The following is a 23,531-nucleotide window of genomic DNA, read 5'->3' as shown; positions in this document are numbered from 1 at the left end:
CTGTTTGAGAAGGAAGGCTGCTGCACCTTCTGTGATCTCTGCAGCAGTGCTTCCACACCAGGACTGCTCTGAGAGCAGCCCTCCCTCACACTCCAGCCTTTGTAATAGGTGCTGTCCTACCTGAGCGTGGGAGCTTCCCGGATCAAGGTCTCTATCTGCTGGTTAACGCCTCAAAGTCTCGATCCCTTCCTTGGCTTTGAGATGTAAAACCTTAAATTGGCATTACAAGCAAGCTGGGAATGTGTCAGTCCTTTCCTGGGTCTCCATAACGGTGTATCTTTTAGGTTAATAAGGAGAGGAGTGTAAAAGATCATTGTTAGCCTGTGCTTTGATTAATTTAAAGGTTCATAAATCTCTGAACTACAGGATGGTGCTGGGGCTGTCTCTTTGAGAAATTGGCCGTTAGTAGCTATAACTAACTGGGTAGAGAGAGTTGTAATCGAAGGTAATGGACCATGAAAACTGGCTGGTTTGAATGTAGCAAAACTGCTGCTGAGGCTTAGAGGGAAAGTGGACTGGGATGAAGGGGGAGTCTGACTGACACTTAATAGGATCTCCTCTGCTCTCTGTTTAACTCTTTCGATGCTGGAGGGTTTGGGAGATCCAACTGAGCAACAGTACTCACTGGTACAACTTCAAACGCTACAGAACAGCTAAGTACACTGAGCCACGATCAGGTTGAGGGCCCAGTTGTGGGTCTGCTATCTGATTGATATGAAGTCTGCAAGACATCAGTAAATATAATATACATGGCTGAAAGAAAGTGCCTGAAGTGCCCGGTCAGCATGAGGAGCGCTGGGAAGAACCGATCTGTGCAGAGCTCTGATATGGAGACTGCAAGCTTGGTTGGGAAAAAAAAAATTAGGGTGAATAGTTAAGTACAGGAGGAGAATTAGATGTCTGGAAGCAGGAATTTTATTTGTACTCCAAATGGGGAGGCAGCTATCTTTCTTTTTTTTCCAGCAGGAGCAAAAAGCCAGTAATAAATCTTCAAGTATTTCTCTTAATTCTGTATTTGGTCGATGGTGTGATGTTCTGCTGCTTGCTGCAGATGGGTCTTTGCCAGCATGTCACACAAATTATTCCTTTTTCTTCCGACAGTTTCGAGTGTTCACTGCTCCCTTCCACAAAGTAGGCTTCGCAGATTTCTGGCTGGCTGATCAGCTCAACAGCCTGGTCGTAATACTCATGGATCTGGAGTACATGATCTGCTTCTACAGCTTCGAGGTTCAGTGGACGGACAATGCTGGGCTTCTGGCAAATACAGGTAGAGAATGCCGTGAGAACGACCCGAAAAACCCCAATCAAGGCAACTACGTAGGCATCTGTTTTGAAGAGGCCAACCAGTGACACGGGGAACTAAAATAATTGATGTTTCTTGTAAACGAGGCGTTAGAGAGATTCTCCCGTTTCTTGCTTCCATCCGGAGAAATGGAATCTCACATCAGTGTTCATTTCCTAATCCAGTCCTTTGGCCTGACTTGCATATTCATTGGAGAACGTAGACAGAGCCCTTATTGATTGGAAAGACAAATGATTTTCCTGGCATGGTTTTGTTTCAGTGGCTTAACCACGTATTTGCTACTAACAGACTGAAGTCTGTTGCTGTTGCTTAGCACGAAAATGAGTTGCGTGAGGTCGTTAGCCACAATTTTCAGTGCCGTAGCCTGGTTCTTTAAGGCTCCATCAGCCTGCCCTACAGCAAGAGAGGATGGACAAACCTCCTTGGAAGTCCTTACTGGTCAGACCTGGTGCTATAAGATCAGGGTGGTGCCTGCTCTGCCTCTCTCCTTTCTAGCCAGAGCAGTCACAGAGTGTGTGAATTTTGACTTTGGCCTTCCCAATGGCAAAACCGTACCTGGCTCCCACTGGGTCAGGCTGTGTTCTTTCCATTTTAACCGGTGACTGCTGGCAAATTGTGTTGTCTGATGGTTTTGACACTTGCTAAGAGAGATTGCAGTATGCTTCGATAAGCATCAGTGTTCGCTTTGTTTTCCCAATCTGTGTGATCTTCATCTTCCATTTAACACAGTGTTGGAATTAACTACGTATTTATCTTATTAAAAAAAAAAAGTTATAAAGTAACTCTGCCAATAACGACTTGTCCTCCCAACTCTAGAATAACAACAAAGCACTGCAGAATAAATTATCAGCTAATGAAGCTGTCTCCGTTAGTCTGAGTAAGAAACAAATGTTTGTTAGCATTTGGGTTCTTCGTTTTAAATGTGCTGGGCAAGACTGCAGAGGAATATGGTGTGCTTGGGGTTCCAGTTAGAGCTGGGATTTTCTTGGTTATTTCCTTAACAAGAGGACTTTCAAGCTTGACATGTGACATGGTGTTGTGTTTGTGTAGTTCCCTCTCCCCCCAGCTGTTCAAGCTATGTTTATGCTTTGCTTTGTCTTTGTATAAAATACTAACGTAAATGAGTAGGAATGAAGAAAACCAACACAAATAAGGAGAGGAAAAAAAAAAAAAAAAGCCCAAACCACCTGAAATCCTGAAATCTGTCTTTTCATATTCCAGGATGCAAGAAAAGTTTAAAAGCTACTGACTCTGTGTCCCTGCTGCTTTTTTCTTGCAGATAATCAGATTTGTTACAGCTACTCCTACGGAGTGAGAGCAGTTGTCCAGTGCATCCCTGCTTGGTTGCGATTCATCCAGTGCCTGCGCCGCTACCGCGATAACAAACGGGCCTTTCATCTGGTTAACGCTGGAAAATATTCCACCACCTTCTTCGTGGTGACATTTGCAGCCCTCTACAGCACTCACAAAGGTATTGGTTCTTTTTGGAAGGTCATTTGCCCACCAGGCCCTGCTCCCCAGCTGTGCTGTTTGGGACATGTTCTAGAAGGAATGCTGGCAGACCACCTCAGTCGCTTGCTTGCCGAGTTGGGTAGAGTGACAGCAATATGAAAATACAGCCTTGGTTCTTTGCATTTAATCACTGTATTGTGGTGCTGTGTTGGTTTTCCATTGGTGACTCTCCTGCGAGCAGTGCTCATCGTTGATTTGCGCAGCACTCATGGGGCAAGTGTGTCTCACCACTTCTTGCTGCTTATTAGAACATCCTGGGCTAAGTCATGGGATTTTCCTCTTCCATGGGGGGAAAAACTCAGGACTGGCTTCCCTTTGAGGCATAAATTTTGGCCTTTTGGCATCTGTGAAACATCTCAGTGGAAAGTCAAAGGGTTGCCTAGCTGGTGAGGAGTATTTTAAGGTCTTACATGAGGTATTTTTTGCGTACCCGGTATACTTGTAACTGTGCTTCAGGAGTGTCGGCGAGAATTTTCAGTTTTCTCACTCAAAAGGAAGAAGCTGAATTACCTGTCAGTTCTTGCTGTGATGGGAGCTTGGGTGGGAGACACGTAAGGGAAGGGAGAAGGTAGGAAATACTTCTGCCTTGGCGTTCATGAACAGTGACAGCATGTCTGTCATCCCTAAACACGGGGGGACGTGCACAGCGCTGGGAAAACGCCCTCTCTGGATTTTCCTCTGTGTTTTTATCCATGTTTTTTTTTTTTTTCCTGCAGCTGGCAGGGAGTTGTTTCCAATCCATTTAACTGCAGATTGAGCTCTGATCCCTAAGTTCCCCCATCTCCCTGGAAACGACAATTACTTGATTCTGCTCCTTGTTCTGAAGGAAAAAGCTTTTCGTTCCTGCACTTCAGGCAGTCACCCTGCCTCTCATTGTTCTCAAGTCCTCAAAGCTGCATTCTTGTATTTGGAAATATACGCCTCCTTTATCTCCTGGAATTAGCAGCTACACGTGCTCATGAGCTATTACTTATCCTGAAATACGACTGCGGCAGGGCAGGGAGAAGGCTTGGATGCATGCTCCTAGTTCCCACGCTGGCTGTGGGTGGGGAAGCAGGGTTATTAGGAACCTTCCTGTGGCCAAGAAGTGGCGGTTCTGAAGCCACACATGTAACGTTTGCCAAGCTTTGCATCTTAATGGCACAAACCCAGCGCGGCAACAGCGGTGACGGATGCTGTCAGAGCTTTTCACCTTGCCCTTCGTGCACCCTGTCCTGCTGCTTACCCACGGAGCTTGCTCCTGCTGTAAGTTGCTTGCTTGCCACCATCCTGCAGTCTTTTCCATCCAGCCCTGCACGCCATTAGTGCCAGCTGCTAAGCTGCGAGATGAGACACATACAGATTGCCTGGCTGTAGTCAGCGCTGGTGCGGGTTATATATAGAGCCTGCTTTTAGGAGGCTGAGGAATGCTTCCCCCTCCCGTGGGGACACCGTGGGAGAGCCCCCTGCGGGAAGGCTGGGGCTAGGTTTGGGACAGGAGAAAAAGCCAGCATCTGGGCAAACATCCTGTGCAAGGACTTGACCTTGTCCTACTCCCTGTGAGCTTTGCATCCGTGCCAGCGCTCTGACCCGTGTTCGTGTTGCTGCCGCACACAACTGGTGCCTGCCCTGGCAGCTGGCAGGCAGTGGGCTGTAACGAGGTGTTTACGAGCCCAGCCCAGGCTTCTCCCAGTGCCTGAGACCTGGGTGACTCCCAGCTTCTCTCTGTCCCGTTCTCTCAGTGGCAGCTGACAGCGCGTAGCCGTTGGTATCATGCAACACTAAATAAATAAGTAAAAAAAATAAATTGGAAGCTCCGTGGCATTTGGAAACGACACGTTGCACAGCTTTCGCAAATGTCACCGCGCCTGGACTGGCAAGTGATGCTGTGAGCGCTGCCTGAAGACCTTGCTACGTCTTGTCAGCGCTGCTGGCTGACCCCCCCGCTGCCCCAAACCGCTCTTGGAACTTGGTGATTTTGTTGAGATCCGTTGGAACTGCGTCTGTGTTCCTTGCACAGATTTCCCCCTTTCCCTAAACTTAGCGTCAGATGGACGGTTAGCAAGTGTTCACCATGTTGCTGCTGGAAGTGGAAGCGCTGCTCCCCCACGCTTTCCGTCTGCCTAAGTATAGCAGAGGCAAACACTGTTCTCTTATTTACAAAACAGCCATTAGGGGCTATAGATGCGTGCTGCTGGGAACACCAACGCTGCCCAAACAAGTGTCAAATGGGTAAAAATCCTTGCTGCTTAGACCTGTTCTAAATTGCAGTTAGTAACGAACCTGTTAATTGCCGTTTTAACGAGAGTTTTATTTAAGCTGTTTTTCGTGCCTCTGTTTGCGAGTCTATGACTTGTAAGTCTGGAATGAAAGCTTTCAGCTGCCAGGAGAAGAGGGTAATTTGTGGCCTTTTCTTGGGAGGTCAGGTAATGTACACCAGGCTGTTCTCCCTGGGAGTCCCGAGGAACATCACAGCCCTCTGGGGAGGGTTGTCTGCCTGCTCTGAGTTAGAGCAGTGAATAATTTGTACTTGTTCTTTAGGTTTTCTTACCTCTGCCAGCTGCGTGCAGATGGGCTGTGTGGTCAGGAGGGTTTGTCAGTGTCGAAAGCCGGCTAATTGACCCGGAGTGCACCTGTGGCATTGTTGTGCTGCATTTTCACATGCTGCTTGAAAACAACTGGAGCCAAACAAACGTGCAACTGCCACTTCGTTACGTCCAGCTCACGTGTGCATATGTGGTACTGCCTTATCCGTAGCTGCTAGAGCAAAGGTTCCCCCCCCCCAGGCTGGTGCTCTGGTTGTCCTGGAACGAAGCTTGTTTTGCAGAGCTCCCTCCCAGCCATCACCTCCCGAATTAGTGCCGCTCAAGTGAGAGCCCCTTGCAGAGAGCTGGAGCACGCAGCGGCTGCGAGCGCTAACTCGAGCTGCCCGCCCCGCCGCCGGCTCACAAACGCAAGCACATTTCAGGGAAGACAGCGGGAACCAAAGGGCAACTGTTGCTAAGCTCCCAAAGGAAGAATTCTCAGTATTTTGATATCGCTCAAAGGAATGGGAAGCAAAGGCCGCGTTCTGTAAATATAGTCCTCCAGGATATGTTTGCACAGGCAAATGAGGCCTGTCTGTAACTCTAAGCTACCTAGCGACTGCAGCGTGTGCTGGCCGCAGTGCGGCGGAGCAGCAGCCCTGTCCCCTGGAACTTGCTTTTTTCTTTTTTTAAGCTAGCACAAATGCAAACTGTGAAGCTTGCTGCTTTACCGAGGAATAGAGATATGACCTGACGAGGCAGCAGTCGTCCCGAGATGAATGAGCTTCTGCATGGAGGTGCTGGACCATCTCTTACTCGTAGCGAGCTTCAAGCAGGCCTGAACTGATGAAGATGAATGGGAAATGTGCTGCTGTGTGGAAGCCCAGTGGAAGATTGCAGGTCTGCTTCCCGCTCCTCATTCATCACCGTGGTTTAGGCTGCTGCCAGCCGTGACACCGAGCCGTGCAGCTCACTTCACGCTGGAATGGGTCACTGGTTCTCCCGGGGTCTGTCCCAGCACTGCACAGCTGTGGCTTCTAGGTGAGGGGATGCTGGCCATGCTGGCCGTGCTGGGAGCTGTCAGAGGATGCTTGGCTGCATCGTAGCTCTGCCGTCCTCTACCTGCCAAAGTACTGGTGGCTTGGGTGGGGCGTCGCTTGCACCTGGTTGCCACTGTGTTAGAAAGTGCAGGATGTAACCCCCACAGAGTGAATTTACAGGTAGGTGGAACGGTGATTAACTGTGATCCTGAATGGTTACAGCAGGAGGCAAGAGCAAGGCAACGTGAAAACTGGGGCTAACGAATTAGGGAAGTCAGACGTTGGTGTGGAAAACAGCTATGCAGGAGGGTGGTTGACTTTTTACACAGGTAGATAGTGCTAGGGCAAGGGGGAATGGCTTTAAACTAAAAGGGGGGAGGTTCAGGTGAGATGTTACGGGGAAATTCTTTGCTCGGAGTGGTGAGGAGCTGGCCCTGCTCCTCAAAGCTGTGGGTGCCCCATCCCTGGAGGTGCCACATCCATGGATGGGCCCTGGGCAGCCTGAGCTGGGGGGGCAGCCAGCCCACGGCAGGGGTTGGAACTTGATGGGCTTTGAGGTCCCTTCCAACCCAGCCATACTGTGATTCTGTGTTGATTCTATGTGAAATGAATGGGGAGAGCTGGCAAGGCCAAACAAAAGGATGCTTAGAGTTCAAGTGCATATTTTTAGTGAAAAAAGGCCTTCTTTCGTGGCGGAGTGGAACACAGCATTAGTGAGATCCTGTTGCCTTTGTTATTCCTTGCGTGTCGGTACAAGATCTCTCTTTCTCCATGCTGGAACAGCTGTCAGCACTGTGGCAGGCCAGATGGTTTGATTTAGGTGTCACAAGAGCCTGACGGAGTGCTTAGATTGCCCTCTTGAAGTAAAACAAACTTTGTAATGGGATTAGCTGCCTTCTTTCTCAAGTGGCTGCCTTAGTGCAGCTTGCCTTAGCGCAGCATACCGGCAGCTCCATCACGGTGATTATTTGGAGCCAAAATGTGCGATGTCTGTCACATTGCTGTGAGCTGGGATGAATTTTTGTCATCCCATGCCCAGGAGGCCCTCAGTAATGAGCTGTGTTCATTAGCCAGTCTTTCTGATCCTTCTTCCGTCAGAGTGGTGGCAGTGTCATTAGCGGAGTATGCGAGGCATTGCCACGGGCAAACATTTCCATCCCGGCCTCTGACCCCATCCCGGAGCCAGCCTGGCTTCCCATGCCGGCTTGTTGGCTCTAATTGCTCACCCAGAGCTCCAAGTGATGCCGTGGATGGAGCGGGGACCGTGCTGAGCAGGCCTTGCACCTGGTGGCATGCATCCTTGGGCAGAGAGATTGGGAGCTGACTCTGCACCCTGAGTGTCAGCACCAACGAGGCGTCAAATCCCGCAGGGAAATCTTCCAATGCTTTGTAGGCCTCTAAATGTCAAGTGGGATGCTTGGTGGTGCCAGCAGCAGGGCTGTGGGGGAAGAGGCACCTCGGCACCATACCAGGCAGTGATTCATTCATCTGGTCCTGACTGAATGGTGACTAGAGAAGCGAGAGCGCTAATGAATAAGGCATAACTAAAAGGGATGGCCTAGGGGTTTACCTTTCAAACGTGTGCCGACCCGGGGTTCTGTGGTGCTGCAGGAATCTGGGAGGTGCAATAAGTCACCGCTGTTTGGCTTTTCGGGGTCGCTTTTGTATTTTGAAGGAATCTTTTGGGATCTGTAAGCGCTGCAGAGGTACCAGGTGGCATTGCATCCCATTGAGGGACGTGGTCAGCGGGCATGGTGGGGATGGGCTGACGGTTGGACTAAGTGATCTTGGTCTTTTCCGACCTTCATGATTCTGTGAATCCCTCAATTAGACCACCCCATTTATTTTGGACTGTGAATTCAGCTATTCTTATTAGTGAGACTGCTGGCAAAGGGTTGCATTGGAAGCCCCATCCTTCTCAGTGAGACCCCCCCCCCCTCCCCCTCCGGGTAACACTTCTCAGACGTGAGAAATGACACTGGGGGAAGAATCCAATCTGTCAGCAGGGAGTGGCGTGCTTCCTCCAGCTTGCAATTAAATCATGTTTCTTTTTGTTTGTGAGATACAAGCTATGAGAGCGCTCTGATGTCTCGGAATCAGACAGAGCTGCGTTGTCCTACAAACCCAGTGTAAATCAGCAGAATATATATGTGTATATATATAGTCAAAACAGGATTCAGGGATTTCCCTGTTCTACAAACGCAGAATTTAAATAGGAGAAGAACTTGAAGGTTGCCTCCTGACAGCTCTTCAGTGCTATCTCTTGCTACTTTACTTTAAATTGTGCCTCGAGGCTATAGTAGAGGTTTGCAGAATCTAAGGGGAGGTTGTTCTTAGGAAGTGGTTGGTATTTGACAAAGCCTGTCAGCTCACAGTGGCGAGTCCTGCTTGTGCTCCTCGGGGTTATTGGCCTTTCCGCTGCATTAAGCCCACCATCTCTGCCACTGATTAGCATTAAATAGAGGTACCTGCTGGTTGGGGGAGCACTACTGCCCTTCCTTCACAGAATCATAGAATGGCCTGGGTTGAAAAGGCCCTCAAAGATCATCGAGTTTCAACCCCGCTACTGAGTGCAGGGTTGCCAACCACTAGGCCAGGCTGCCCAGAGCCACATCCAGCCTGGCCTTGAATGCCTCATTCATAATTAGAATCACTGAGGGGCAGTAAGACTTGGTTTCAAGCCATAAGGTGGTAGACACGTGCTTTGGGGTGCCACCCGATGGCACTTCCCTTGTAGGTAAGTCACTTCTGGCTGTCTCACTCCTCCCTTGGTGTGCTGGGGTGGAGTGAAGGAGCACACGTCATTCACAGCCTGCCTTGGGTACGTGCTCAGTTTGCTAACACCTCCCATGGAGCTCGCAGTAAATACGTATATTCTTCATTTAGGTTCCACCTCACCTGAGACTGAATGGCTTGCCATCAAGGGAGCCTGCATTTGGCGTGCCTTGATCGGGAGGCTTTTAACTCGTGCTGGAGGCGGGCCTGCTCCATGCAGTCAGATTGGTATCGTGCAGCAGGGCTCACCTGACTGTGTTTGCTGATAACCTCAGACTTCTTACCGCTTTTATCACAGCTTCCACCGGCTGCGGTGGCTGACACACCAGGAGTGCTTATCGAGGGCCGCTGTGCTCTTATCCAGGTCTTCAATAATACATGGCATTGATTTTTTTTTTTCTTTTCCTGTGTTGAATACTATATGGTGTTTACATTCCCCGGAATAATTCAGCAGGGTAAACAGATAGTATTCTTTGGATGTAAAGTCAATATTAACTGCATTCAGAAGAGTATTTGCTGTCTATCTTTGATGGAAAGCGAGTTTTCTCTTGCCTGTGCTTGGAAGGGGCTATAATTTCTGCCCGGTATTACTCTCTCAGAATGCTAGTCAGAAACTGTTTCCCCTGTGGCTGTTTTTGGTATCGAAGATATTTGTCTATCAGCAATTTTTGCAGGCAGTAAATTCAGTTGCTACACGTGCCTGTGGCTGCTTTCCTGCTCTGTGGCCGTTCACAGCTTCGGATCAAAGGTTGAAGCCTTCCATTATTTATCTCTGTGACCTTCTGGGGCACTTTGCGGGTGTATTTATGCAGGGTACCCGCTGGGATTGCCTTTTACAGGAGAAGCTGAGGATGCTGATGGAAATCTTGCAGTGAAGGTTGCGAGTGGCCCTGGCAGCGAGGGGCTCCCCAGCATCTCTGCAGCAAGTGCAGGTGCCATGGATGCTGCAGCAAGATGCCGAACTCGAGCGGCCTCTGACACAGCCCGGCACCTCCAGGCTGCAGACATGCTAATTAGAACGTGCGTTAAAATAAACCCCCTGCAAGAGGGGGTGCACGTGCTGTTTGGAATAGCTCTGTAGCCTGGGAAGGTGCTGGGTGGCAGTACAAAGGTCCTCGCACATCTGACCACCAGCTGCTCTGCAGGAGGCTTTCTGCAGCCCATGGCCTGATAAGAACTTGAGTCTCTTTCCCCTCCTGGAGATGTTGAGATCTACCACGTGTCCGGTGCGCTTCTGTCATCCCGAGGCTCTCTAATGGTGGATGTGGTGGTTTCTAGCACGTCCTTAAAATAAAAATGGGATGAAGCAGCTCCTGCGTAAATAGACCCTGACATCGTACATACACACAGCAACGTATTGCTCCTCGAAAAGTGGCAGGCGGTAGATGGAGCCTCTGGGCAGAATGCAGATGCCTTGATTTTCTAGCCCCCTGAGCAGTGCTGAAGAGGGCCACTAGGACCAACCAGAGGAGACTGAGATATAATTGCTTGCCTGGAGCAGTAACATATTCCTGTGCGCCGGCTGAATACCAATGAGGCCAGAAGGAAGGAAGGTATGAAACAGAATCGCGGGCAGGAGGAAAAAGAAGGTAAGCCATTAAAGGATGGGACTCAAAGGCCAAGGCTGAAGACAATAGGCTTGTTCTGATGAGAGCATTCTGCCAGGGAGAGGATTCGGTTGCGTCATGAAGTTTTTGAGGAGCTGAATGCATTGCAGGCTGGTGGGTGAGAGAAAGCAGGGGACAAGAAGGGGTTGGAGTCAGGATGACCTGGGTAGGATGGTCTGGGTGCAGACCATCCCCTCCATGAATGGAGAACGTCCCAGCAACACCACTTAGCTGCTCCTCAGTGCTGCAGGGCACTGCCGTGGATGTACCCTCAGCGCTGCCTTCCACATCTCCCTGTAGGTGTGGAGTTCCAGTTTTCTTGAATTCTGTCCTTAGAAAACAAACGAAACCCAAGCAAAGCAGCCTGACCCAGCCTTCAAGCCTGAGCCCCTCTAGGGAGCCTGCAGGCTCCAGAGTATTTTAGATGTTGGAAAGCACTTAACCTCGTAGCTGCCTCTGGGAATGATCATTTAGGATCTGGTAGGGGAAACTGAACGTGGAGATCTAATGAGCCAAAACTAATGCAGGCGAGCACAGCCTTAGAGTCTGAGTCACTGCGCGTCAGCACCTGCCTTTTCTTCCCTATGAAATAACGTAGTGGAGGAGCTGGCGGGGGAGGGCAGCGTCTTGCAATAGGTTGCTAGTCGGTAAGCCTCGGGTGTCACCTGAGCCCTGCTTTGTGGCAGCAGCACTTGGGAACGTGGCATTGGAGCAGGACATCCGTGTAGCAGCTGGGTTGGGCGGTGGGGTCAGAGCTGCAGGAAGAGGAGGGTGAGTGCCCTGCATGGCAGCGGGCTGCCCAGTTGGAGCTGTGCAGCTCAAGTGAGCTTTCCCTCGACCGACCGGGAGCCTGGCTGCAGATGGGGCTGTGCTGCATAAATGGTTTTAATGGGTTTGCTTTAGGGGGGGTGTTGTGCTTTGAAAAGAGAAGGCACATGTGTGTGTGTTTGACCTACATCTGCACGCCGTGTCCAGGGAGCCTGGCAGGCGTGATGGGGAGGATGCACTCTCGCACGGTGCCTCTCATTTTCACCTCCGTTAATTTTATCGGATCGCTGCCATGCGTTTGTATCAGAGCTGTTAAAAAGGGAAGGAGAGAGCAAATTGCCCCGATGTTTTCCCCTGTCCCCCCCCATGCTCTGGGGTAGCCTGTGGAATTCCCATGCCGTCCGTCTTCTTTCAGGCTGTTAGGGGACTTAATGTGCTGTTTGCGTTTTTGCAAACGAAGCTACGCTCTTGCAGAATCCTCCTCGTTGCCTCCTTGCTTGTCCTTTGCACAGCCCGTGTCCTTTGTGAAACGCGGCCCTCAGCTTCCCCCTGCCGTTCGGACTTAGGATGACAACGAGCCTGCCACATCTGCCACGAGAATGAACATCTCCCCGCGCGTCTCAGCTCCCAGTGCAAAACGCTGGATGAGTCGAAGTGGGTTTTTGAAGAAGCAATCCGCTTCAGGTTGTACACAAGTGTGCCGTTCTTCTCTTTTGCAGCTAAAAACCACAGCGACACCCAAGTGTTCTTCTACCTGTGGATTATCTTCTATTTCATCAGCTCTTGCTACACCCTCATCTGGGACCTGAAGATGGACTGGGGTCTCTTTGACAAAAACGCTGGTGAAAATACCTTTCTTCGAGAAGGAATCGTCTACCCACAGAAAGTGAGTATATTCGAGAGGGCTGCTCTCTCGTAGCAAAGTGCATCTCTGTCGGTTTCAGCTGCACGCTGCAGCTGGCTGCTTCCTACCCCCCGCATGCTGGGCGTGAGGATGCTGTAGCAGCAGGGTTTGTCACAAAGAGATCGTGCTGCTGAGGTTTTTAGTGACCGAGGAGCAGATTCTCTCTCTGCTCCCTCTGCGCCAGGGCGGTTGTGTCTACAACGAGAAGTTATGCCAATGTAAGCCTGTTTAAAAGCAGGCCTCAGCATGGCTGTGTGATGCTTTGCACAGATCTCTGGCAGGGTCTTTTCCCCAGGAATGAAAAGTGTGGTGGTATACATTGGTGTGTATCGTGCAAACAGCACGGGACGTAATTCCCGTCTACGTGAAAGCAACAAAGCTGAGTTCTGAGTTGAAGCACACGGGGCTGCCTCTCCTTGAAGGCCGCCTTCTTGCTGACCTGTCCCATCTGTGTCTTGTGCTCCAGGCGTACTACTATTGTGCCATTGTAGAGGACGTGATCCTGCGCTTTGCGTGGACCATCCAGATCTCCCTCACTTCCATGCAGATCTTCCCGTACGCCGGGGATATCATTTCTACTGTTTTCGCCCCACTTGAGGTTTTCAGGTAAGGCTGCCCGACGGAACGGCTCGTTTGGATTTCCTGTTCCTTGTAAAACAGCAGCACCGCTGGAAGCCTCTTGCTCCTTGGATGCTGAAGTGGAGGGAGAGATCTTACAGGGCCACTTAATCAGAGCAGGGTGCTGAGGAAGGCTGTGCAGCAATGCGGGGCTGGGTTTTTGGCTGCGTGTACCATTCCCTCTGCAGCTGCTAGATCTAATCTCGAAGGATGCCTTATTACTAAATTTCTCCTTAAAATTGTATCGTCGGCAGAAGCAGTCGAAACTTCTCTCGATTTTTACGTTTGCCGTTATTCTCAGATTCCTGCTCCTTCCCAGCAGTCTGGATTCTGCACCCTTGGTTTGCATCCTGCGGGGTTTCAGGGCTCTTTGCACCCTCATGCTCTAGCTGCAGACCCCCCACATAAATAGGAGTCGTTGCAGCCAAGCCTCACTTGTGTACGTGGCGGAGGTTGCCGTGCGTTCTTCCTTCCTCTTGCGATGCCTGCTGCCTCTGTGCCACGTCAGTAAATCTGGCTTCTTCTCCACCCAGGCGGTTTGTCTGGAACTTCTTCCGTCTGGAAAACGAGCACCTGAACAACTGCGGTGAGTTCCGTGCCGTGAGGGACATCTCCGTGGCACCGCTCAACGCCGACGACCTGACGCTCTTGGATCAGATGATGGACCAGGAAGATGGCGTACGGAACCGCCGGAAGAACAAGCAGTGGAAGCGCAGCCAGAGCATCTCCTTGCGCAGACCTCGCCTTGCTTCACAGTACGTTTTGCCTCTCCTCTCGTATAACAAACCCTGGAGCTGTGGTGAGGGCAGTTCCCCTTACAAAACTCCCCTCCTGCAAAAATAGTGGGGGTTAGACATCCGGGCCTGGGAGTCGGGTTCTTCCCCCGTTTCCACGCTCCAGGCCGCCCCAAGGTTTCAGTTATCCTTTCATTAAGATTTCACATGAGATCTCAGACCCCTTCCTCTCCCAGATCCAAACCCGTGCTGCTTTTCTTTCCACCCCCTCATTCATACACCCAAACGTTTCCCCATTTTGCACCCCCAGGCACTACTGGCTGTGCCTGTGCCCCAAGCATCACAAGATGCTCCGGTGTCCGGGCATCACTTCTTCCCCCCGAACACAGCTCCTTGGCCAAGAGACCAGCTCCTGGGGTGAGAAAGCAGGACATGCAAGGAGCGTTGTGCACTAATGGCTGCGGCACATCCTCCCTGTTTCATCACTGCCTCCCTGTTTCATCACTGTTTCAGAGGGGGGAGCGGGGGGAGGAGGAGACAGCACCATCACACGAGGCTGTGCTCTGAGCCACGGCTCATTCCCCACCTCTGTAAGAGGTTTTTTGGGGTGCACCACGTTTCGGTGTCTGCGTGTAGGAGCGACTGCGTCTTCTCCCCAGTGAGCGTCTTCTGTTTGCTTGTGTTTTTTTCCAGGTCCAAGTCTTCTGACACGAAGGTATTGATAGAGGACCTAGCAAAAGAAGTGAACACATGAAGCAGCCACGGTCTCTTATTCCGCATCCTTTGTTTTCTCGTTCTGCTCCCCTCTTCCCCAAGTACCCCAATCTCTGGTACAGCTCCAGCTGAAAACAGGAGAAAACACTGAACACATTTTCCGAGCTCTTCCAGACCAGCTCCTATGGACTCCAACAAGCTCACTGTGTTTCGTTTCTTTTCTTCTGGGTTAATTTGGATGTTCTATTTAAAAAAAAAAAATAATAATAATAACAATAAAACATTTTACTTTCTTTTGCCAATAAAGAGGACAGTTCAGGAAAGGAGGATTGTTTACAGTCTCAACAAGGACATACAAACCTGTCCGGATAAAGAAGCATCATAGGGACTCCCTATCGGGACAGTGCCGAGAACACCCTCGGTTTCTGCTTGGCCCGGTTTTGACTGGTTGAAACCGGACTTAAGTTTTTAAATCTGATTATCTTCGTTTTGTTTTATTGTTTGTTTGGTTTTTTTTTCCTTCACATCCAGCGCTGAGGCACTGGCTGCACTTGCAGGGAAAGTGCACTTAGAGCAGTATCTTCATTCATGAAGCTACTTTTTAATTTGATGTAACTTTTCTTATCTTTTTTTCTTTTTTTTTTTTTCTTTTTTTTTGGAAATACGATGTATCTGTTGCGTATAGCTTTCACCTTATTTATGAAACCTACCGACCGTACCGGAGTGATTTTGAGTCCTGTGCAATGAAGGTTGTAACGGTGAAGCGAACCCAGGAAGGCGGACGGGGTTGTGCGGGGTGGTGGGGCTGTGCTGTGCCGATGCCCCCTGGTTGCGAGGCGCCGTGCCCCCGTCTACCTGTGCTCGCTTGCTTTCTTTCCCATTTTATTTGAAACCAAAGTTTCTCTTTCCGCCTTTTAGTTGCTGCTCCCCCCTTCTGGGCCTGGCCGTGGTGGCAGCGGCGCTGAACGTCCAGCCGCCCTTTGGAAGGGAAGGCTGGGTCCTACCGCCAGCGCGAGCAGCTAGGCTGAGGCTTCCCGGCACCCCTGTCCAGATCAGAAGCTGTATTTCAAAGCCTTAATCATCTCTAGCTGAGCCCGTTAGGTAGGAGCAGCGCTGCGCCTTGCTCTCTCCTCCCGCAGCAGAGGCAGTGCGTGGCAGGTCCTGGCAGCGGCGTGTTGGGCTGCCAGGGGGAGGTGGGTGCTGCCCGTCGGGTCCTTGCCCCGCTGTCTGTCTGTCTGGCTCGTGTCTGGTTTTGGCAATGGGATTGCAGGAATCCCTGCTGTCACATCCTCTTTTTTTGTTGTTTTTTTTGTTTTTTTGTTTTTTGTTTTTTTTTCCATGGGCTGGTAGCATGGCTTCTCCCCTGACTGCTGCTCCGCTTCTGCCCGCTGTGCTTTTCACCCGGAGGATCTGAGGAAGGAAGCTCAGTTCTCTTCCTTTCATTTAGAATAGGTTGAAGTGAAGTGGTATTGGATCTGTGCCAGAATGAAGCCGATGCTGCAGGTTGCAAGCAGTTCGATTCTTGCTGCATAGTTTATCAAAGCCTTATGGAAAGCAAGAACTCCTGTACCTTTCTCCTTCCAGGCTCTTTCCCTTCCCTTTCTTTTTTTTTTTTTCTGCCTTTGCTGCCAGGAGAAGTAAGAAAAAAGGGGAGGCGGTGTGCAGCTGGCAAACATTTCCCAAAATAAAGCGCCGTCCCCTTTGGCAGGGAGGATGCTTTGTGGGGAAAGCAGCCTCAATTCCTGGCAGCCTGACTCTTTAATGAAGGCTCCCGTCTCCCCGGTGCTCCCTGCCTGCATTCCCAACCCGCCGGCGGCCCCGGAGAAATCAGGAGGGCACCTTGCTCCTGAGCCAGCTGCGTGGAACATGCAGCCATCAGGGCAGCATGGATTGGGATGGAGGTTGGAAATGGGCTGGGTTCGCTGGTGTCTGCAGGGACCCTCGGCTGCAGTGGGTGCCCCCAGGGCTGTGCCACTGTGCCGGGCACCGTGCACACGGGGACAGCGAGCTGCCGCCTTCAGCTTCCTTGAATTTCAGTTCTGATTCCAGAAAGCGACCGGGTTGTTTTGTCTCCTCGGAAAAGAGGGCTTGGGGGCTCCTAGGGGAAGAGCGGACGATCCTTGTGGCAGCGGCGGCCCTACAGCGCTGCTGTAGGGTTAGCCTGGCCTAGGGAAAAGGAAAATCACCGGAGAAAGGCAGGTTTGTGGGAGGAGGAGAGGAGAGGGCTCCTGGCCCCGCTCGGTGCCCGGCCGTGGCCTCGTCCTCCCTGCATCGGGGCAGCAGAACGCCCCGGCCCCTCCCCATCCCCGCCGTGTTGGTCTCATGGTTCCTCTCCGACGCCCCGACCTGTAGATGTCCAAAGTAATTATGGAGTGTGATTAGTCCTCTGTGGGTGCTTGCTTCCTTCCTTCCTTCCTTCCTCCTTTCTCTTTCGCTATCCCCTTCTCCACTCTTCTCTCTGGCTAAGTGGAAAAGGTGAGGACAAAGACTTGCCGCTTGCTTGGACTCATGGTGTACTGTGACTGCGCTGTTAGCTGTCTCCTCTTTCCTTTCCCAAATGGATATCATTTCTGAAGTGTGGAATACCCTTCTTGATAAGTAGGTTTAAAAAAAAAAAAAAAAAAGATAATAATAATGCACAATGTGATACTGTTTCATAGTTCCTAGGTGGTTGTATAAAGCGAAGTTACTGTGATTGTGTTTTTAAAAGGAAAAAGTGATTGGTTACTAAATCTGTCCTTTTTTCATTATTACAAGCTCTTTGTTTTCCAATGACCTGACGCTCGTTTGTCGCTGCTCTGCGCCCGCCTTCCCCTGCGCTCTGCCCTCGTGCTGTGGGGCTGTGCCCACTGGGTCCCCACACCCGCGCCGTGGGGCCGGGCAATGCCCCGATGGGATTTGCAGGGGCCGCTGCCGGAAATTGCGATGCCCCTGCCCTGGTGGGGCTGATTTAAGAAGATAACGGCGGTTTCTCGCCGGCCGCTCATGCTGGCGGGGGCCGGAGCCGGGTGTGTGTGGGGGGGGAGGGGGATTAAAACAATTTCATAATCCCAGTGATTTCCTCCGGGTGGGGATTATGAAACCAATGATGAATATCAAAGGCCGCAGCATGCAGCGGGACCGCCTCACCCGTGGCCCCCACAGCTCCCCGGCGTGCCCGGTGCCTGCAGGTAAGCGCTGCCCAGCGCGGGGGGGTGGGGTCCCTGCAGTGGGAGGGGGCACGCCCTGGGGTCTGCTGGGCTTTGGGGTGAGGACATGGCTGCAGGGTTCGGCTTGGAGGCAAGCAGGAGGAGCGAGGATGCGGGCGATGCTCATGGGATGCTCCGGCACCGTACGCTTTGCTGGGGGTGAAAGATGCCGCAGAAACACTATGGGGTACTCAGGGATAGGGGGAGTGCCCTTTGCTCGCCCGACCAGAGGGCGTCCCATGGGTGGCCTTGGCACCGCTCTGGGTTCACCGTGTCCCCAGTATCCCCTCGGGCTGCGTGTGACCGCGGTGGCCCCGTGGCCGCCTTCAGCTCCGGTGTCAGCATCTGCGCCGGGCTTGGCTGGGAGCCCCGCCATGCAGCGGGAGGAGGAGGGGGAGGCCGGGCAGGAGGCAGGGCCGGCCGCAGCCAGCAGCCCAGCCAAGCGGCGGAGCTCCGGCAGGGCTGGAGGGGCTGGGATTTGCTGCTTTTTTTAATTTCCTCCCTTTGCTTCCTTCCCCTCTTCCGCTTTCTTCTCTCTCTATCCCGGCCTTCTCCCGATGCTCGGGGTAAGCCCGGCCCTCGTGGTTGCCCCCCTTCTTTGGGGACGCACGGGGCCCCGTCCCCGTGCTGAGGGGGGCACGGGGTGACGGAGGGGTGCTCCTCATCCCCCAGCACATTGCGGGCTCTCTGGGTGGGGATGAGGGGCTGCTGGGCTGAGCGGGGCACGGAGGGCTCCGTCGGTGCCTTGGGGAAGGCGCTTCCACGCGGGGTTTGCACACTGAGAACTCAGCGTCGCGCCGGGCCTCGCCGGGGACGGCCGTGTAGGCCGCAGGCAGGCCGCCCTCACGCCCTCTCTCCTCGCAGTGCACATGGAGGGGCCCCGTCCCGCAGAGCCCCCCCGGGGCCCCCACGCCGTGCTGGAGGGCAAGGTGAAGGCGCTGAAGGAGAAGCGCGGCGCCGAGCGGCCATCGCCCAAGAAGCCCCGTGCCCGCAGGGGGAAGGCCGGAGCCGAGGAACCGCGGGCACAGCTCCGCACCTACCTGACCGACGGGCTGCTGGATGGCACTGCGCCTTGGGGGGAGCAGGGGGGGCTGGGGGGCTCTCCGGCTCTGGTATCGGGCAGCAGGGAGGTGGCAGCGGGCACGGAGCCGCTGTCCTTGGCCGAGAGGGTGGAAAGGAACCGGCGGCTGCTGCACGAGGTGCTGGGGATGCACGGTGCGTGCCTGGGCCTCCCCCATTGCAGTGGGTCCCCATGGAGAACTTCTATGGAGATGGGCTGAGGGAGCTGCGGTGTGCAGTCTGGAGAAGAGAAGGTTCCGGGGAGACCTCACTGCGGCCTTCCAGTACTCGAGGAAGGGCTGCTAAGCTGGAGGGGACTGACTTTGTACATGGCCTGATAGTGATAGGACAAGGGGGAATGGCTTTGGACTAAAAGGGGAGATTTACATGAGGTGTTAGGGGGAAATCCTTCACTCAGACCGTGGTGAGGCTCTGGCGCTGCTGCCCAGAGCTGTGGGTGCCCCATCCCTGGAGGTGCCCCAGGCCATGGATGGGCCCTGGGCAGCCTGAGCTGGGGGGCAGCCAGCCCATGGCGGCGGAAGGGGCTGGGGGCTTTGGGGTCCCCTCCAACCTGCACCATTCTGTGGATCTATGACTCTATGACTCTCCAGTCTCCATCCCTGCAGCCCCAGGGTCCTGTGTCCATTTCCTGGGCACTCAGATGCCAAAACGTCTGGGAGAAGAGGGGGCTTGAGGTCAGCATGGGGCTGGGAGCTCCCAGTGATGCCTTTCCCCTTCTCGTCCTGTTCCAGAGGTGCCAGCGAGCGATGGCGACTGGGACTCAGGGGTCTCACTGCAGGATGCTGAGGGCTGCAGGTGAGACCTCAAATGCTTCACCTGGGGATGAACAGGGGTCTGGGAGAGACGGGGCCCCATGGTGCTGCGAGGTGACAGAGCAGGGCTGGTGCCAGGTGTCCCCACCAGGAGAGAGGAGTGGGACAGAAATGTATCCCCAGTGCTTAAGAGCTTACGGGAGGTAGGAATGCGTAATCTCGTTGGCCTAATGATAAACCTCAGCGGCAGGGCTAAAAATACAAAGAGGGATGGGCAGGGCAGGTGAGCAGGGCTGCAGCAGCAATGCTGGGGGGCAGGATGGAGGAGGTCTGGAGGCAATTTGGGGTGAAAGCAGCCATGTGGCAATGATCAGTTTTCCAGCGCTCTGGCAGCTGAGGCTCAGTTGGTGCTGAGGGGGCACAGGGCTGAGAGCTGAGGGTGCCCTGGGGCATCCAAAATGGGGGTACGTGGCCGTGGGTCGCCATGGCTTGGCACAGGGCATGGGTGTGTTCCAGCTGTGGGCAGGCTGGCGTTGGGCTCCCCGACGTGATTGCCGAGCTGATTATTTGAATCGGGGATTAGGGCCACAGCCAACAGGGGGGCGGTGCGGGAGCGGGGCCATGTGTGGTTGCGGGTTCCCCCTAGGGCAGGGAACCCCTGTGCACGTGGGGAAAGGAGCGGGGCTGGGCCCATCCCAAAGCTGCAGGGCTAGTGCACCACCCACCTCAGTTTCCCCAGACGCCTCTGGGATGCCTCTGGCGCAGGGCATGGCCCCAGGCTTGCTGCTGAGCCCCCCAAATCGCTGCCACTGCAGCGCAACGGCACCGGGGCTGCCTGCAGGGGTGTCCCTAGTGCCTGCAAGCCAGGCCCTGCTTTCTCCACGCAGAGCAGCCCCGTCACCGCTAAACCGCTTTTAATCCGTGTTATTTTTTGCTAATCCTTCCCTGCAGGGCCTTTGTTCCCGGGCAGGAGCTCGAGCTGAGCCCACGCCATGAGCAGGCCAAGCAGCTGCTGCAGCGCGCCCGCATGAAGGCTCGCACCAACCCACTGCGCGCCAGCCACGACCTCCTGCTGCCGCCCGCCGCCGTGCCCCCCAGGTGAGCCCTGCGCCGTGCCACGTCCCGCCCCACACCCGGGTCCCACCCCACAGCTGAGTCCTGACCCCAGCTCCCTATTGGCACGCATGGCCGCCCCAGCAGAGGTGCGGTGCGGGGGCCGTATGCGGTGTCACGTGGGCTCAGTGCTCTTGGGTTCCTTAGCCACGCTCCTCGCCCCATAGAAGGGATTGTCCTGGCACCGCAGCAGCTCGCCGCCCCTCTGTCCCTACCACAGGGAGCCCAGTGTCACCACGCAGGAGGTGGAGGGCCCGGCGGGCGGCAGCCTGAGCGACTCATCCAGTGGGGAGTCGGGTGGCAGGGAGCCCCGGCGGCCACGGGGGCCCTCCCCGTCCCGCGTGCGCTTTGAGGACGAGTCGGCCCGTGACGCCGAGGTGCGCTACCTGGAGCGGCTGCGGCACCGCCGGGTGCTGGGCTCGGCGCTGGAGCGCGGCGGTGGAGAGCCCCGTGGGCACCCTGGGGATGGCCCCGTGAAATCCCGGGGCGCTGATGTCCCTGCTGGGGGCAAGTGCCAGGCCTGTGGCTCCCTGCTCGGTGCCGCCGTGCCGGCCGAAGGCAGCCCCGTGGCACGGGGACGGGAGCGCACGGGTCCTGGTGCTGCTGCCCAGCCCGAGCCCAAGGCCCGGCCGCTGGGTCCTGGGGGGTCCCCGCTCTGGATCCTGCCCTCCCGGCAGCGCATCCATACCGAGAAGATCAAGGAGACCTACATCGGGAACGTCACCCGTGGGGATGAGGTGGACTCGGCCCTGGAGAGCACCGACACCTCCGATGGCTGCCGGACCGACAGCGAGGAGCCGCGGCCCCGAAGCCCCCACCCACGGGGGCACCGGGACCCCCGGGCTCGTAGCCACCGCAGCCCCCGCACCCCAGCACAGAAGGAGAAGGGCATGAGTGTGGCTGGGGGCTCGGGGACGCTTTGCCCCATGTCAGCAGGGACAGCTGGTAGCCAGGAGGGGAGGCACAGCAACGAGGCAGTGGGTAATGGAGAGCCACCAGCCCCCTCTTTGAAGCCAGCAGGGCCTTCTCATGTCCCTACCACCACCACCACCACCATCACCACCAGCACCAAGGCCTGCTCCCAGGTGCCTTGCAGGACAGGTGCCCCTGCCAGCAGCCAACAGTGCCCAGAGCCTGACGCTGGGAGCGCTTTGCCCCAACCCAAGGGCACAGGGCAGCGGCGGGGGCCCTGTGGCCCCGTCTGGCTCCCGGGGAGCCCCCTGCGTGCCTTGTCCACCAATAACTGCAACAACACTGGCGGACAGGGCTGTGGGAGCCGCCCCTGTGGGCTGGGAGCACAACGCTGCGCTGTGGTTGCAGAGGCACCACCTGGAGAGACCATCAGGACGCCCAAGGCACAGCAGGATGGAAGCCCGACAGCTGGGTGAGTGGCGAGGGACCGTAAGCATCCCTCCTTGGTGCAGCACCAGGCTCGGCCTCGCGATGCTTTTGGGCACCAATAACCTAAATGTCACAGTAGAGCAGGGTAAAGATGTTTTTGAGGACAAATCACTGCTAAACACCATTGGGCATCACCCTGCAGGGAGCCAGCACGGGCAGCGAGCCGGAAGGGCAGCGGGGATGCGGCATCCTCGGGGCTGAAGCGGCTCCTGTGCAGCCTGAGCCAGAGCACCAAGCAGCGCCTGGGCCGCTTCCGCTGCTACAGCATGGAGCAGCTGCCCGGCCCCGCGCCCAACGGCCCCAGCGTGAAGCGGTCGCCCTCGCTGCAGGCCCTGGTGAGCCATCCTCTCCAATAGGGTTGCGTTGGTCGGGGAGGGCTCTGGTGGCCGGGGACGTGGCGGGTAGCAGGGTGTTGGTGCCGCGCGTCTCACTCGGTGTCACGCTTCTCCAGGTGTCACCCTTCCGCCAGCCCCAAAAAGCCGCCTCCGTCCAGAGCCTGCACAGCCTGCTGGGCAGGGCGCCCCGAGCCAGCGCCTACCTGCTGCCCCAGCCAGGGGACGGGGACAGGTGGGACGGGGACACCGCCACGCTTAGCCCTGGCCGGGCGGTGCCGTGCTGGGCTCACCCCATCTCCCCGCAGGAAGGCGGCCTCGGGGCCGCGGCACTCGCTGAGCGTGGAGGACATCGGCGCGCCCGACCGGCCGCGCACGGTGGGACGCGTGGTGGAGGTGTTCCCCGACGGCACCAGCCTGCTGCAGCTACAGCGGCCCCCGCACGGCTCCTTCGGCTTCCAGGTCACCTCCGGGCACGGCCGGCCCGACACAGGTACCCCACGGCCGTGGAATCGTAGAGCGGCTTAAGTAGGAAGGGACCTTACCGAAGACCATCACCCGTGTGGGTTTAGCGCGCTGGGGCTGGGGGCTGGTGGGTCATTTGGGAGCTCAGCTGCCCGCGCCTCTCCCCGCAGGTGTCTACGTGCAGGAGATGGCGGACGCGGGCACGGCCAAGCTGTACGCGGGGCTGCTGGGCGTGGGCGATGAGATCCTGCAGGTCAACGGGGCCGCTGTGTCGGGCCTGGGGCTGGCCCGCATCCGCGAGCTGCTGCTGCGGGCAGACAGCCTGGCTTTGCGCGTGCTTCGGCAGCGCCCCGCTCGGCGGTAGCGGCGTGGCTCCAGGAGGGAGGAGCAGGGCGGACTGCGGGTGCTGCTGGAGTCCTGCGTGGAGCTAGGACGCAAGAAGGACCTCACCAAGAGGGTGTGACAACGGGACCGCCCTGCTTTGGTGCGATGCGCAGTTCCCTGTGGGGATGGGGACAGCTAGGAGGCAGTGCAGGACCGAGGACCTGCCCCCAGCGCGGGGACACCCCGGCTCTCCAGCCCTGGGCTCTCCCTGCCCCTGCTGGAAACCTCTGCCCACGGGCTGGTGGGTCTCATTTAAATTATTTCAAACTGCAAAAAAAAAACAAAAAAAAACAAAAAAAACCACAAAAGTGTAAATATATATATATATATATATATA

The 23,531-nt window shown here is 54.9% G+C and overlaps 2 protein-coding genes across 3 annotated transcripts in view; both read left to right on the top strand.

Annotated features, from left to right (window-relative positions):
• XPR1 (xenotropic and polytropic retrovirus receptor 1) overlaps positions 1-14,802 on the top strand; it is an 82,033-nt gene extending 67,231 nt beyond the window's left edge. The window contains exons 10-15 of the mRNA XM_021404317.1: positions 1,102-1,267; positions 2,583-2,774; positions 12,229-12,395; positions 12,880-13,019; positions 13,565-13,786; positions 14,459-14,802. Coding sequence (XP_021259992.1) covers positions 1,102-1,267; positions 2,583-2,774; positions 12,229-12,395; positions 12,880-13,019; positions 13,565-13,786; positions 14,459-14,519 — 948 coding nt within the window. The 3' untranslated portion in view covers positions 14,520-14,802. The remainder of the gene's footprint in view (positions 1-1,101; positions 1,268-2,582; positions 2,775-12,228; positions 12,396-12,879; positions 13,020-13,564; positions 13,787-14,458) is intronic.
• KIAA1614 (KIAA1614 ortholog) lies at positions 17,520-23,489 on the top strand. Of its 2 annotated transcripts, XM_021404315.1 has the most exons (9): positions 17,525-18,233; positions 18,532-18,882; positions 19,479-19,542; positions 20,451-20,597; positions 20,833-21,996; positions 22,156-22,348; positions 22,465-22,580; positions 22,654-22,838; positions 22,981-23,489. In XM_021404315.1, exons 1-9 carry the CDS (start codon positions 17,834-17,836, stop codon positions 23,172-23,174), a joined length of 2,814 nt encoding a protein of 937 aa, XP_021259990.1. In that variant the 5' UTR covers positions 17,525-17,833; the 3' UTR covers positions 23,175-23,489. The 2 variants fall into 2 exon arrangements, with proteins under 2 accessions (XP_021259991.1, XP_021259990.1); XM_021404316.1 differs by lacking the exon at positions 22,981-23,489 and having other exon boundaries at positions 17,520-18,233; positions 22,658-22,825.

This window comes from Numida meleagris, chromosome 7 (assembly GCF_002078875.1).
Source record: "Numida meleagris isolate 19003 breed g44 Domestic line chromosome 7, NumMel1.0, whole genome shotgun sequence".
NCBI classification, from domain to species: Eukaryota; Metazoa; Chordata; class Aves; order Galliformes; family Numididae; genus Numida; species Numida meleagris.
The sequence above is the reverse complement of the archived record's forward strand: the minus strand, read 5'-3'. Positions and strand labels throughout refer to the sequence as shown.